Below are 16,133 nucleotides of genomic sequence, written 5' to 3'. Positions count from 1 at the left end.
GCTTGGTGAATCAGCTACAACAGTTGTACAGCTACTATACACAGTTACTTAAACAAAATAGTTAAATAGCTGATGATGGGGGCTGAGTTCACTACAATGTAAGGTTATTCAGCCCAGTTCGTCTTTCAAGTCACATTCTTACAGTCTTTTCGAGTCACAAATCTATAAAAATATGCTTTGAATTGAAAATCATCAGTTAATTTGAGGAACATTTTGCAAGATCTGTCGTTGGTAGAGAATATGTACTATTTGTTGTCAATGTGTGATCCGAAACTGTATGGATCTCGCGTGTCTTCGCGATTTCTCAAACAATGTAAACTCGCTTTCTTAACGGAAACAGAGAGTATAAAGTAGTCATCTCAGATTCTAAATATTTGTTTCTCTAAACCGAGTTTAAAATTAACCACAAAATGATTTCGACGATCCAATATTGCCAATTAGACACTGCCAAATAAGAATGGTATAAGTCAATTCATTGTTGTTGTTGTAGCGGCGAAAACTATTGCCTCAATTATTGGGAGAATGCCACCGAGTTCACAATACATGACCGGGTTCGTCCTCGTTGCTTTAAGAACTAGACTGTATATAACAGATAGACTTTAAGAGACCTACTGGCACGACATGACATGAAATAGGGCCGCAAAATCAAGAAGCCTCACAGGAAAGGGTTTAGAAATTGGTTCTGTCACACTCGCGATTACTTCGCTAGATTTTAAGGCTGACATTATTCCTTATCATTCTCCTTGCTCGACTTTCTAATAAGATTGTTCCGATCGTTCTTTCAACTACTATTTGCAACAGTGGGTTAATTGAAATTATATAACTATGAGTCACTCTTTCTGAAATTGGCGGAAGTTTAAAGATTACTGAGAAACATAAGATAATCGTACTTTTCTTTCGGCTTTGAAGTCAACACATAAATGGTGGATCTCTGTGAGATTTCTTTGTTGATTCTAGAGAGTGAACGCAGCGTTATTCTGGATGGTCTAGAGTACTTTACTCAAATTGGTAGCGATGTGCTGCAGCCAGAAGAATAAACAAAAGTGCTGGAATCGAGCTTTTCATCGGAAATAATGCTCTTAATTAGGTTTTGAGGGTAAAATCAAGAATTTATGATACCCGGTCAATATATTGAGGATACCGGTGAAGTCGATCTGATATGTTAATATAGCTACATGGATGTTTTGATCGTCATATCAAAGATATTTTGAACCCATGGTCTTTTCTGAATAAGAACCTGAACTTTGAGCACCTGATAATAAGAACGAAAACATGCAGGAGAAATTATCATAAAATAGTTAAAAAAGCCTTGGATTTTAACAGTTCAAGAAGGAGAACTGGCGTTTCCGACAGGAAGAACCAAAGTTCAGAACACTCCATATCCATTTCCTGAACAATAACTTTAACCATACCATACATTATTGTTGGATGATTCGTATTTTTTACAACAATAGTTGAGCACACATATCAAAAAGATAGAAAATATTTCAATTCTGAGTTTCATACAATATTTTCAATAGAATCATTGCACCAGAAAACTAACTTGATTATGATTTTACCAAAAATGTCAGCATAAAATAGTTGAAATGTGAAAAGGTAGCAAATAAAATACACAACACTTTTCCCCCATAACAAATCCTGTCACATTTAGTTTACAAAATATTTGAGGTAAACTATTCACTACCAAAAAGGAGATTGACACTCAAAACAACAATAACAAAATAAAGCAGGAGACCTCAGGTAGTTGTGTGGACCTCTTAAAGTAAAGTTTGGCTACAAATTTCATTTCACACGCACACAGACACAGATAGCCACAAACTAATGCATACATATGTACGTAATTTCAACAATGTGTCTGCTTAATAGATTCAAACAACTTTTCGAGTTGCTCAAATGTATTTTTCATGTTTTTGCCAAATTTAAGGGACAACTAAAATGAACTACATACCAGTGATAGTAATTTGAGTTGCCGCCAGGGATGTCCACAGATAGTGTTAATAATATAATTTTATACAATGCAACAGCAGCAGCAACAGCTGTCTATACTTTAGCATACAAACACACACATATATATCTAACTGGTTGCATATTTATTGTTAGTGGTGTGCGTATGTTTGTGGTCTTTAAGTGTATTTGTGTATAAATATTTATGACAGAACTCGAGAGAGTATGATTTTTATTTTATTTTATTTCATTTTATGGCAAAACATAAAAAGTGTATATGCACAATAATAACACTTCTTGTGGCCAACATATGCAGAAAGTTGTTAAAATCCACACTCAAACACACACATACACACTTCTGAATATCTATTTGAAAATAAACACATACGCTTATATCGAAATAAGTACTCATACGCTACAAATATTATCGGTCTGAGAAGTTTTTGATGTTTAGTTCACAAATTTACATTGTCACATGGTTGTTTGATGATTTTGGTGAGTGAGTTAATGAAAAAGGGGAAAAATTTGAATTAATATTTGAAATGAAAAGTTTACTATCGTACTAAAATGTAGTGAGGTCTCTTGATTGTTAAATTTTATTTTTTATAATTTTATGATATTTATCAGATTATTTAACTATACGATGAGAATATATGGATGGACACTTTCATACAGATATCACAGCAAAGCTTTAAAGTTTTAGTTAACAGTCTGGCCCAAATACTCATAACCTTAAGAAACCGACATTTTTTGGCGAAATTCAATTCTATTATTCAACATAGTAACTACCATTTATAACGATCTTCGATCTTTTCGGTATTATATTTTTAGCGTGATTTTTCCTTTCGTTCAGTTTTGCTGATATTTTCCCAAGATCTATATCTTGGGTTCGAAGAACAGAAAGAATCCAAACGAGATCCTGATTATGCTTAACGAGTTGTATTTCCGATTCATATAATTTTATGATATTTTTCATTGATTTGTGAACTATTGAACAGAGCTATTGAATTTAGGATTTAGCGTCTTTTGAAAGTTCTAAATCTAACTACCAATCATGTGGGTTCAGCTTTAATGACTTAAAACTTCATGTCTTAAGTTTAATATCCTAGTTTTACTGACTCAGTTTTAATATCTTAAAATAATTATTATTAAATTATATTTTATTTTTATACTCTCGCAACAAAAGTTATGGTTTTGTTCACATAACGGTTGTTTGTAAGTCATAAAACTAAACGAGTTAGATATAGGGTTATATATACCAAAGTGATCAGGGCGACGAGACGAGTCAAAATCCGAATGTCTGTCTGTCCGCCCGTCCGTCCGTCTGTCCTTGCAACGGATAACTTGAGTAAAAATTGAGATATCTTAACGAAACTTGGCACACATGTTCCTTGAAAACACATAAAGTGCCATAACTAAGCCATAAATAAAGCTATGAAAGTAAAATTTGGAACAAATGATCTCACTACGAAGGGGCATATTGGGGAAATGGGCGTGGCCCCGCCCATTGGTTATTTGTATATATCTCGCAAACCAGTGAAGCTATATAAATCAAACTTTCTCCAGTCATTTCTTTTAGCCACCTTAATATAGTCCAAAAATGAAAGAAATCGGATAATAACCACGCCCACATCCCATACAAAAGTTAGGTTGAAAATTACTAAAAATGGATTAACTCACTAACGAAAAACGTCAGAAACACTAAACTTTTCAGAAAAAATAGCAGAAAGAAGCTGCACTCAGATTTTTTTACAAAATGGAAAATGGGCGTGGCATCGCCCACTTATGGGCCAAAATCCATATCTCAGGAACTACTCGACAGATTTCAATGATTTCGGTATATAATATTATCTTGACAACCGGATAACACGAATGAAAAATAGGCGAAATCGGTTCACAACCAGGAATACTTTCCTTATAACTTAATTTTGAATTCCATCTGATACCTTCATTTTATAATGTATACATAAGGAACCAATGAAGATAGCGGAATAAAACTTTTCACAAATAGTGCATATCATCTCTGGCTTCACTTGTGAAAAAATTGTCGAAAACGAATCATAACTTTTCAATGCCCCAGATATCGAACATGTTGAACTCAGTGCCTAAGGATAAATTTTAACCGAAAATATGGGTAAATTTCTCAGATAATTTCTAATTCTGAGGAAAATGTTTTCTTCTAATAGTGTGTCTCTGTACCAAAAATTATTAAAATCGGGTCATAAGATCTCCTAGCTCCCATATACCTAATTATAGGTTTTTCAAAAATACGGTGGGCTGTATTCCGTAAAATGAGCGTATAGTCTTGGATATAGTGTAGCTTAGTGGTGAAAACGAATGAAATCGGTTCAGGAATTACCTCAGCCCTCATATACTATATGTGACGATTTTCTATTATTGTGTGTTATCTTAATCAAATTTCTTCAATAAATTGCGAGAGTATAAAATGTTCGGTTGCACCCGAACTTAGCCTTTCCTTACTTGTTTAAATATAATTCTATCAAAATTGTATGGAATGTATCTTTAAGATATATTGAACAGGCGTTATTTAGAAGAGATTTCATCTACAAAATAAACATTTCATAATAATTTTCCAAACTCATATATTCTAAACGTATACTATTAAGTGAAGATTTCCTCATACTGTTGAATTGAGGTAGTAATGAAACAATCGTAGAAGATGATAAACAGACAGGCTTAATCAAAAAGTATGGATATTATTATACATTATACAATCGTTAATAACTACATAATTTTTTTCATAATTCTGATAAGAACATATGATCTGGGTACGTCTATAGATTTCTGACTAAGCTGTTTGAACATTGGGCCTAATCATTGAATTTGTTTCGTTGGAAAAATTTTACGTCGGAATCATTGCAACCGTACCGAAAATAAAATTTACGATCACATTGAACTCATTTTCCGACTCGAAAAAATAAATTCCGGGGCTAATAGATGTCGCTAATTACGAAATCATTGAATCCGCAAAATCGAAAATTTTGGTCGAAATCTGTCCGTTGATGAGTGAGTTGCGGAAATATAAAAGAAATAAATGATTTGGAAGTTTTTACGTAAATAATTTCTGATGACGGACTAAATTATGTTTTAAATGGGTATTTTTGAGGCAAGAGACAAAAACAGACTAACTTTATAAATAAAATAAAAATAAATTAAAGATGTTTAAAAACGATATGAAGTTGAACCTTCGAAATAGCGAAAGAATTCTCTCAAAGAGCCTCAGACGAATTAAATATTTTTTGGAAAAAATTTCACAATAGTTAAAGGTCAGTTTTAATTTTTTTTAGAACAAAGCAAAAAGCACAGATACTTTATCAAATTTGTCGATAAATGTCAATAAAAAAGTTTTACGTTCTCACTTTGTGGTAAAGCAGTTTATCGACGGAATCAATGATTGCATGAACATTTTCGATCGAAAATCTTTATCGTATCGAAATCGAATTCGCTGCGGATTCAATGATTAGGCCCAATAATTGATAGAGAGTTTCCAAACATACACAAATCATGGTCTCCTTTCGATAATAGTCGGGTTCTCTTAAATGGAAGGATCTCGGTCTTAAAGACCTTGGAGACGATGAAATAAACTCATCAAATTCTTAAGTGTATTGGTGTCGTCGGCTTTTGTCGGCTACACGTACGCTGCACAGATTTTTTGTCGGCTCTGCTAGATGAAAATGAGAATTTTTTGATATTTCAATTTGATGGCCGCAAATTTGATCGTCTCCACTCATGAATTTTAAATAAAATTCCTGCAGATGCAAATAAAAGCATATCACCATCCGACTTCATGACAACCGAACTCCTTCATGTTGACTGGCGTAGACCCCGCTAACGCGGTTATAGCCGAGTCCAAAACAGCACGCCACGTATCCCTCCTTCTGGCAGTTTGGCGCCAATTGGTTATACCAAGCGAAGCCAGGTCCCTCTCCGCCTGGTCCTTCCATCGGAGTGAAGGTCTCTCTCTTCCTCGGCTTCCACCAGCGGGTACTGCATCGAATACTTTCAGAGCTGGAGCACTTTCATCCATTCGAACAACATGACCTAGCCAGCGTAGTCGCTGTTTTTTTATTCGCTGGACTATGTCTATGTCGTCGAATAACATATACAGCTCTTCGTTCCATCGTCTGCGGTATTCGCCGTTGCCAATGTTTAAGGGACCATAAATCTTCCGCAAAACCTTTCTCTCGAAAACTCCTAGTGCCGTCTCATCGGATGTTGACATCGTCCACGCTTCTGCACCGTAAAGTAGGACGGGAATGATGAGGGACTTGTAGAGTTTGGTTTTTGTTCGTCGAGAGAGGACTTTACTTTTCAATTGCCTACTTAGTCCATAGTAGCACCTGTTGGCAAGAGTGATTCTGCGTTGGATTTCCAGGCTGAACCGAACTCACTCAGAGCAAATATAAAATGAGGCTTGACGTATTTATTTGAAAGGTTGCTGGTTGCATTACTCACACATATGCAATGTTTGACGTGATTGGTTGATTGTCTCCAAAGGCCTTTATATACCAGCGAGGGTTGACACCTTCTCGAAACTATTTGAACAAAAATATTTGTTCTACTACAGCACTAACAAAAGCAGTTGTAAACTAAATTAGAAAACTCCAATTCCAGAGAATAATTCCAAAATCATACCATGAATTTGGCCCTTATCCTATAAGTAGTTTTAAGAAGGGCCCTATAAGTCTTATCCTATAAAGTATTATTCACATCTTGCTTCTCTTATTACTATTAAGATATGTAGGGTATATGGATTCAAAGTTTCATATATGTTCTTCTATTTAGATAATTGAGATGAGGATTACTCCCTTGATTCTTGGTAAGTCTTAATATAGTTTGGGGAGTAGGACGATGACAATATTCAAAGGATGTATTTCGGGGTTCCAGAGAAAGATTTATAGCATTTTCTTTACTCACAAAAATATTGAATTTATACGGCTTTGTCCTCGGGCCGTCACATTGGCGTATTCTTCTCTTAATATATTCTCGGGAACAAAAGTGACTACCCTTCTCAAGCCATGAGAGTAAGAGTTGGCCAGCATGATAGGGTTCGCACAACAGCCGGGTCTACGAAACGGGAACGGACCTGGATTTTTATACAGCTAATGACTGTAACTTTGGTATATTTTACTCAAATGATTTTCAATACAATTTACGATTTTTTTCTGTCACTACAACAACAACAACAACTATAACAATGAAATATGTACAACAAGAACATATTACTATATACCGGTATCGCACATTGGACAACGGATGACCCAAAAAGTTCAATGTTTTAGGCAAATCTTTGATGCTTATTGAGGCTTAATAGGAATTTATGCAAAACATTAAAGTTAAATTCATTAAAAATAATAAATAAATTGTCATAAATCAGTTCGGCAAAGTAACATTTAAAGTATTTAAACTATATACTTATACAAATGAATATTTCTCAATCGGAATTTAAAGAACTACCACAAAAGCGCTCAATTAAACCACAGCAAAGGAACGACTTGCATATCCGCAATATACTATATACAAACAGACCTATCAAAAGCATCAACAGTAGTTGAAAGGCGACAAAATCGCTGCACAAATATAATTAATTTTTAAATAACATGAACACTATGCAGCAGCACATGCTAAAGTCGTTGCGCCACCACAACAAAGTAATGGCAAATACTAGTCTAGAGACAGTGGACAGTAGACAGCAGACTAAATCCAGATACAAATAGAGAAAAGCGCTTCAAAAGAGGAAAACTAAAATACAAAAACAACAAGTGTACGAGTGCTGAGTCATTCATTTGCAACACTGAATGTCAGGGATAAATTTAAAAAAAAGAATCGTATTAAAAATAAAATAAAAATAAATAAAAAAAATTGTAAAATAAAACCGAATAAAATAAAATAAAAATCAGATTTGTTAAGTAAACAAAGTTTACGTTTATGTATGTCTACTGTCCACACTGTCTGACTAAATATCTAACAGTTGTCAGTCAGTCATGCAGTCAGTTACTGTCACCGTTGTGTGCACAAACATAAGTCTGCTGTTCATCATCATGTCCATTTCAAGTCCAACGCTGTCGCTTCCTTGCTGCCACTGCTTGTCCCACGTATTTGTGTAGCGGTCATGTGAAGTGTTGTGCATTCGTTTGCGCATGAATTAACTTTATTTGCTTTGAGTAAATTAAATAAACTACTCATAGACACAAACTACTGCCATACAACAGAGCGAGGTGGAAGTGGTAATTTTTCGCTGCAACTTGCAGATAATTCGTACTTTACCGTGTGGGGAGTATGAGTTTGCGACAAAATTTAAATTTTATGTTCTTCAGCTATCGCTTAATTGCTTGAAATTTATTTGTGTTCGAAATAGTTTCGTGAAAATTTCTGGTTTTACGCAGCTTTAGGTTGATGTAATTGAGATTTTTTCTTAATTAAATAGTACTCAGAACACATAAATCAGAGTATAAGCGTATCCTTTAGGGACTGTGCTTTGTGACGTCAGCTACCCTGGAGCGCGCATCATCGTCAGACTATATCTCCAAAACTATTATTTGGACCGACTTAGAACTTTAAGAGTATTTTTTAAAGATGCTGCAAGAACTTTAGTACAATTTATTAAAGATGCTGTAAGATAATAAAAACTCGGTTTTGGAAGACGTGAAACTCATATCACTTAAGAAATTTTACTCATCAGTCGGCAAGAACCATTCGCAATGTGTTACATCGATTCTTACTTTTCTTCATTAAGCTTGCAGGTTTGCTAGAAAAGCTCGCAAACGAAAACTCACAGAATTTTACAATTCACCGAGATCTAAGAAAATTTTCGATAATTAATGAATGAGTAATCGGCGACTATAATAAGTCAAAACCTCAAGAATATTCAAAAAATATGACTTCTCATATTCACAAACCCAAACTATAAATTATTTTCATAACTAGTAAACGAGCTTCCGCGATTAAACTATATTAAAGCTTTTTACTTTTAGTTAGTTTCTTAAGAATGTATCTTCTCGAGTCTTAAAAAATTAAAGAATTCAGGGAATACGTCATTTATGCCACAATAACTTTGTAAACATTTTTAAAAAAAATGGTCCTTCACAAAAGCTGTATTGAAACAGAAAAACTGGAAGCTTTTAGCGAAACCACAAAACTAACTGATCTTTCACATCTGTCTATATTGAGTGATGAATATAATGTGTCGTTTTAAATAGTCGTTTGTCTCTTGTTACCTTCAAATTTTCTTAATTCAATCTTATCAGGAGTAAATACTATGTATGCTCAATGCACTACCACAGGAGCTTTAAGCTATTGTTAGCTAAGACACACACCATATTTTTTAATTTTTAAAATCAACTTTTAAAAAGATAGGAATATATTATAGCGTTTTTAGACAGCCAAATTAATTGATTAATCAAAATTTTTATTGAGAAACCCTTTTTTGCCTTTTACACTGCCGGCTACTCGATAATCGATCAGCTGTTATAGATTTTTTTTTTTTTGTTTTTCATAAGAAGTTCGTAAGTTTCATCAGCTGCTTGATATTTTTAGCAGCGACATCTACCGTAGCTTTTTTTTGTCGCAGAGTTGCATTTCATTTTCAAGTCAATTAAAGTTCAATAAAAAATTAATGTAGATTTTTATTTTAAATGGTAAATCGATCTTAATAAGCGTTTTAATCGAGCACTGGCCGGTTAATTGATCAATTAGCTCATGTGTAAAAATGTTACTTCTACTTGACTATCCAAGTTCTAGCTATTGATATTAAGCTCTTAGAAATATCACACCCTATCAATTTTATAACATTCAATGTTACTTTACAATAGCTATCTTGCAAAAGTAATAACTTGTCGAAAATGCAGCATCTTATTCTTTACAGCTTTGACCCATAAGCGAAATTGCATTTCTAACTATCAAACACTTCACCCTTACGTACGTGTTACCCTTACGTACCATAACGAAATAAGGTTAATAGCGGTGTTAAATTTAGAAAAGCGCAACTCGCAACTTAACACTTACATAACGTGATAAAAAGTATTATTGGCTGTCCACGCCACATACTCGTATCGAACAATTCATCTATGTCAGTCGCTTAGAAAGAAGCTTCTTTGCATTTAGCTAGCTTATGCATTTATACTCTATCATTTGGTTGCATAAAAGAGATCTAGTGAATTGCTGTGAATACAAAACTAAAGCGATTTGAACACATAAAGCCAAGGTAAAAATTGCCAAATGAAACTGTCACAATCAAATTGAACTGTCAATGTGAATGCAATGAGCAGAGCAGAGCTGCTTGTGTATGGCAAAAAAAAAGAATTAAAATGTTGAGTGGGGACTGGTGTGCTCACATGTTTATTGTTGCACAAAAATGCAGAAAATCTCAATAAGATTCGAGACATAAGTTGCATTGTCATGCAATATTCCATTAGCAATAATTCTAGCAGCATTGTAGGTCACATATGTAGATGTATATGCTTATGTAATCCTTCTTTAAATCCTTATGTAATAGTTTTTATATCCTCTCTATATTTTATTTATGTTCCAATTTCATACAACTTCATCTTATTCTTCTTTCATCTTTACTTTACAGCGCGATGTTATTAACTTGGAGCCCACACGCGATGATGTTGTCAGTTGCGTCTCCAAAGGCAAGAGCCAGGTAAGCTAAATCCGCACGCGCAGAATATAATATATATGTATGTGTATCTGTAAGTTAAGAGGGTAAGCTTCTATTTTATCTACTTTCAATAGGACTACCGCCGCGGTTCAATTCAAAATTTCCACAAAGCCTCTCAAAGTACCGCACAAAATCCATTTTTCTAGGATTTCCCAAGCGGTTGACTGTCATTGGTGCGCCACCAGTTGGTTGGTAATTTCTCATATGCACATGTACATATTATATGTAGAAGGGTACATGGGTAACAACGCATATTCCAGTTGCAGTCTATTTAAAGCCGCGTCATTCTACTTTTTTTTATTTTATAGCATTTATCGCGCTTTTTCAATTTTTATAAAATTTGTAAGCGGATGACTTCTGAAGAGAGCTCGGAAGAGAGCTCGGAGTGTGTGATTAAGGAGAATATACTAAATACAGGTTACTTGAACAAGCGCAGTATCAGTTTATAGATTTATATATCCTTTCTAATATTATTTGGTAGATGAGAAACGCTTTGTCAGAGTCATATAAGGTTGTTTCAAGGCAATCTCAGTTTTAGAGGTATTATAAAAAAAATTCGAAATTTTATATATATATATTAATGATATGTAGTTCTAAAAGTATTAAGTTTATGTTGCAACACTTCAGATCAGACTATTTTGAAACATAACGCACACCGACCACATTATTCCAATATAATATGTTGCATTATAACTTTACTAATTAAGCAGCTCAGCACATGAAATGTTGAATACAACTCTCTCTCTCTTATAAATAAGGGAATAAAAGTGAATATAAAAAGAGAGTAGTGAGAGTGATATTTGTGGATCAAAGTACGCCCATGTACTGTCACGAGCGAGTAAGCAAAGTTGAGAACCTGTTTTGAATATATACTCAGGCTTAGGAAAATCACCGAAAGGAGATACTTAAAAAATAGTTAGAAATCTTCAAAAATTCGTATTAACATTTCACTAGATCTCTTCAATCTTTTTTTTGACCCAATATAGTTACACCTAAATTGGTCGAAGAGACGAAAATTTCAATATCCACTATAAGGAAATATTCGTTCTATATTACATATTTGTCTTTCGTGGATTCAAATCATTTCTCTGAAATATATATGTATATATAGAAAGGTTAAATTAAGCGAAGGGAATATTAATGGTTTATTTAGCATAGCATAATTAGAACCATCCGATTTAATTCAAATATGCGACACTTTTTTCGATAACTTGTTACAATTTGGCATGGAAAATCCTTGAACGGGATCGACGAAACCAAAATTTCGAGTATTCGGCTGTTATAATATATATCAGCTGCCTGATACTTATACTAAAACCAAAACTAAACTAGTTAGATAGAGAGTGATAGATATAGAGTGGAGTTCAAATTTAAATGTCTGTCTGTCCGTCTATCCGTCCGTCTGTGTAAACTGTAATTTGAATAAAAATTAAGATATCTTGATGAACACGCGTTTCTTGGCACCATAGGAAGTTTGCTTTCGAAGCGAACTCGGACCACTGCCACGCCCACAAAATCGCGAAAAACGAAAAAACATATAGTGTCATAACTAAGCAATATATAAAGCTTGAAAGTAAAATTTGGTACAAATGGTCGCACTATAAAGGGGCATATTTGGATGGAATTTTATTTTTTTGGGAAGTGGGCGTGGTACCGCCCTCTACTAAGTTTTTTGTACATATTTCGTAAACTACTAAAGCTACATCAACCAAACTTTCTAGAGTCATTTCTTTTAGATGCTACCTTTTACATTCCAAAAATGGAGGAAATCGGATTATAACCATGCCCACCTCCCATACAAAGTTTATGTTGAAAATTACTAAAACTGCTTTAATTCAGTAAGGAAAACCACCAGAAACCTTAAATTTCATTATAAAGAAGGTACTGAAGGCACTCGAAATGTTACAAAAGAATTTAAATGGGCGTGGTTCCGCCCACTTTTGGGTCAAAAAATATATCTCCGAACCTACTCGACCAATTTCACTGAAATTCGGTTCATAATATCTTTTTGGCTTCCTAATGATATGTTAGTAGTCCAAATCGGTTCACAACCATGACTACTTCCCGTATACCAGAACTTTGAAATCGATCTGAATAGTTTACTTTACACAAATACTGCATTTATAGAGTGGCATCATGCATCTATAAGCGGACCATAGGTTTTCAAGGCGCCATATATGGAACATGAGGACTTCAGTGCTTTTACTAATTTTTTTACCGAAAATATATTATAAGTAATTCTCTCATATATTTTGAAGAAATTCAAAGGAAATATTTTCTCCCAATAATATGTCTCCGTGCCAAAAACTTGTGAAATCGGCCCATAACTTCTCCTAGGTCTCATATACCTAATATTAGGGTTTCCAACTTTCAAGGGACTTTATACCGCATGCATATATGCCGAATATGTTGGTCAAATTGTTTGTTATATTAATAAAATAAAATAAATAAATTGCGAGAGTATAAAATGTTCGGTTACATTCCGAATTTAGGCCTTTCTTACTTGTTTTACTATTACAATTCTAATATTTCTTATAAATACATTTATTAATGCATCAAAGAGCCAAAACGCCCTGCAATTCATTTAAATCCTTCAAAGAGACACCCTATAAATCCCTCTCATATGCACATGCTATTGCGAACTAATAAAACCTTAAACCCATACTTTTTGCACCAGTTGAATAGGGAATCCCGTCAAATAAATGCGTGTGCGCAACGCTTCATTGCGGACAAATTCAATTTTTGCTACTTTACGAAAGCTTCCTAACACACGGGAAGTGCAAGCAAATACACACATTTAACCTATTACTTAAACACACACATGAGTGTTTATTTATATACATATACGTACATATGTATGTATATGTTTGTGTGTTCTTGCATGCGCGCATTTCAAGTCAATTTGGCTGCACATATCCTTTGAGCTGAATGCAACAGCAACACACAGAGTGTGTCCTCTCAGATTTCCTGTGACTTTTTGTTTCCTACACCTCCCCTTTTCCTTGGTTGCAAAGAGTGAAAAAAACCGGAAAATATCGCGGGCGGCTACCAGCAATTTGATTGATTTTTATTTCATCTTCAGCATGCCGCAAATGTCTGCGTAATAGAGCGATTCCTCTGCACACCCGCATTCGCTTGCATTTAACGCAACGTCATTGCGGTTGCTGCTGCTGCTTTTGGAAAAATCTCGTCATCTTATTTGTGGCTTGCAATTTGTGCGCTTGGGCTCATGTTGCCTGCCGCCTGCTGCTCGCTGAATCACTATAATGCGTGGCTGTTGCGGCCCCAATTTTCTTTATTTTTTATTTTTTCTTTTCACCCTTCACACTTCACCCTTCTCCAGTTGCGTGCCCCTACATATTGCTGGTGGGGATTATTGTGCGAAATATTGCAGAAATTTTGCTATTTTGTATTTTATGCCCGCCTTTATCATATTTATTTATAGTACGCATTTCGCTTTTGTATTCTCCCCAGCGTCGCTTCTTTTCATTTGGCGGCGCATTCAGCACAGCACAATACTGCAACATTTGCTACTTTGCAATGTTGCAACATAATTTGCGCCTTGCAATTTTTGTAATGAGCAACTTGTTTTTGTAAAGAAATTTGATTTCGTTATTTTACTTTGCAATCTGCAAAGCTGATTGTTTCCTCCCTTTATTATTGTTCTGTAATGGTATTTGTTTGGTTTTCCAATTTGCTGTTGCTCTGTTGCAACATTTTTCATCAAGTGCTACTAGAAGGCGTTATTTGAAGACATTTGAGAGGTAGAAGCATAGAAGGATTCACAATTTGAATGATGCGGTCGAAATTTCTTCAAAATATTGTTTACAAATAAATATTTGATAAAAAATATTTTAACTTTTTTAAACAAATAAACTACTAAACAACTAACCAAACAGTTTTTGTTTAAAGTAAACATGTTTTCTTTTAATTTTATAAAAAATTTTATCTCAATTAGAGTACAGAAACATGAATAAGTTGAACAAAGTTTTACAATATTAGTTCGCAAAGTCCATGGCAATTAGTGCTTGAACAGAACTTTGAGCAAATCACAAGCTTATCAGAGTCCCAGTCGACCTTTCGCAGCAATCTTGCTCCACTTTTGCAGCATATTTGTCTTCTCCAATGCCTACTCCTGCCAATAACGCATGATAGCTCTTTTCCCAACATCAATGTCTTCACATACTCCGATAACAAGTAGTTTAGTCTAAAGGATTCAAATCTATGACTTAAATGTTGAATTGAGATACCTTTTCTTTCATATGTTTTAGTCTTAAAAATTTCGTCCCAATAAACTCCGAATTATCGTTGTTTTTCTGAAGCCATTTACCACTTAAAAGATTCATATTGATGTGAGCAATTCAAATATCGTTATTCAGCCGCCTCTTTCTTCAGTTTAAAAGGTATGCATCAATAATGGTTTCAAAAAACTACGAAAAGGACTTTGCTCTGAAAACATGGCAATTATTTCACGGTTAAATTGTCGCTAAGCCGAAAAATGTTTTCTCTCGAAATTTAAGTTTTCTGCGCAGTTTTAGATACAAAATTCCGATTCATAATAATAAATGTAAAATGCACGTGTTTACCTTGTGAGATGGTTTAACAGCTATACAGCTCTCTCATTCTCTTTAGGAACTTGTTTACATCAAAACCCATCCTTTATGTATTGAACACAAATATATTGTGTATTCCATTCTGCTTGTTCACTTTCAACTATTATCAAAATAAATATATTAATACAAACACTGTAGCTTCCCTTCATATGTCTCATAAGTTCCCTGATAGTCTCAGCTGCATGGTAGTTTATTTCAATTGCAATTTACTTGGAATACAAATCTAAATTAAATACATTGCAATGTATAGCAACATCTTTGTAGTCGAATGCAATCGAATAACCTGTCATAATTTGCAAATGACAAAATAAAAACTGAAAAGAAACAAAAAAACGGAGTTTGAATGAAGTAAGATATCGCATGTGCGGACCGAACAATAAAACGAGCTAACTAAAGATTATAAATTAATGAATATTAAAGTGACTTCGGAATTATTAAAAATCTGATGCAACCTAAGCGAATTTTCCGCGGCTGGCTTGAATAAATTCCAGCCGAGAGGCCCAATTATTTATCACTTTTTTCAGCAATTGGGGTCGTAAGTCAGCAATAAACGTTGTTCTCGAGAAAGATTGCTCATTATGAAATAGCAAATCCAACATAGTACAAATCAATTACAGGCTGTCAAAAGGACAAAACCCGGAAACATTCTAAAATTTCTAAGATTAAATGCTCACTAAATTTTATATTACCTATAATTAGGTATATGGGAACTGGGGGAAGTTAACCATTTTTGGTACAGAGACAACCTGTTATAAAAAAAATTCGTAGGGAATGAATTACATTAAAATATCTGAGATATTTTCGGTGAAAAATTACCCTTAGGCACTGAGTTCTTCATGTTCCATATCAGGGGCCTTCAAAAGTCATGATCCAATTTTGACAATTTTTCCACA

General features: G+C 34.2%; 1 protein-coding gene across 4 annotated transcripts in view; it reads left to right on the top strand.

Annotated features, from left to right (window-relative positions):
* The window catches only part of LOC105218054 (semaphorin-2A), a 250,973-nt gene that overhangs the window by 205,715 nt on the left and 29,125 nt on the right, over nt 1-16,133 (top strand). For all 4 annotated transcript variants that reach the window (XM_054232840.1, XM_054232838.1, XM_054232836.1 and 1 more), the window contains one exon: nt 10,541-10,609. In XM_054232840.1, coding sequence (XP_054088815.1) covers nt 10,541-10,609 — 69 coding nt within the window. The remainder of the gene's footprint in view (nt 1-10,540; nt 10,610-16,133) is intronic.

The sequence above is a fragment of the Zeugodacus cucurbitae genome, chromosome 6, assembly GCF_028554725.1.
Source record: "Zeugodacus cucurbitae isolate PBARC_wt_2022May chromosome 6, idZeuCucr1.2, whole genome shotgun sequence".
Classification (NCBI taxonomy): domain Eukaryota; kingdom Metazoa; phylum Arthropoda; class Insecta; order Diptera; family Tephritidae; genus Zeugodacus; species Zeugodacus cucurbitae.
The sequence above is the reverse complement of the archived record's forward strand: the minus strand, read 5'-3'. Positions and strand labels throughout refer to the sequence as shown.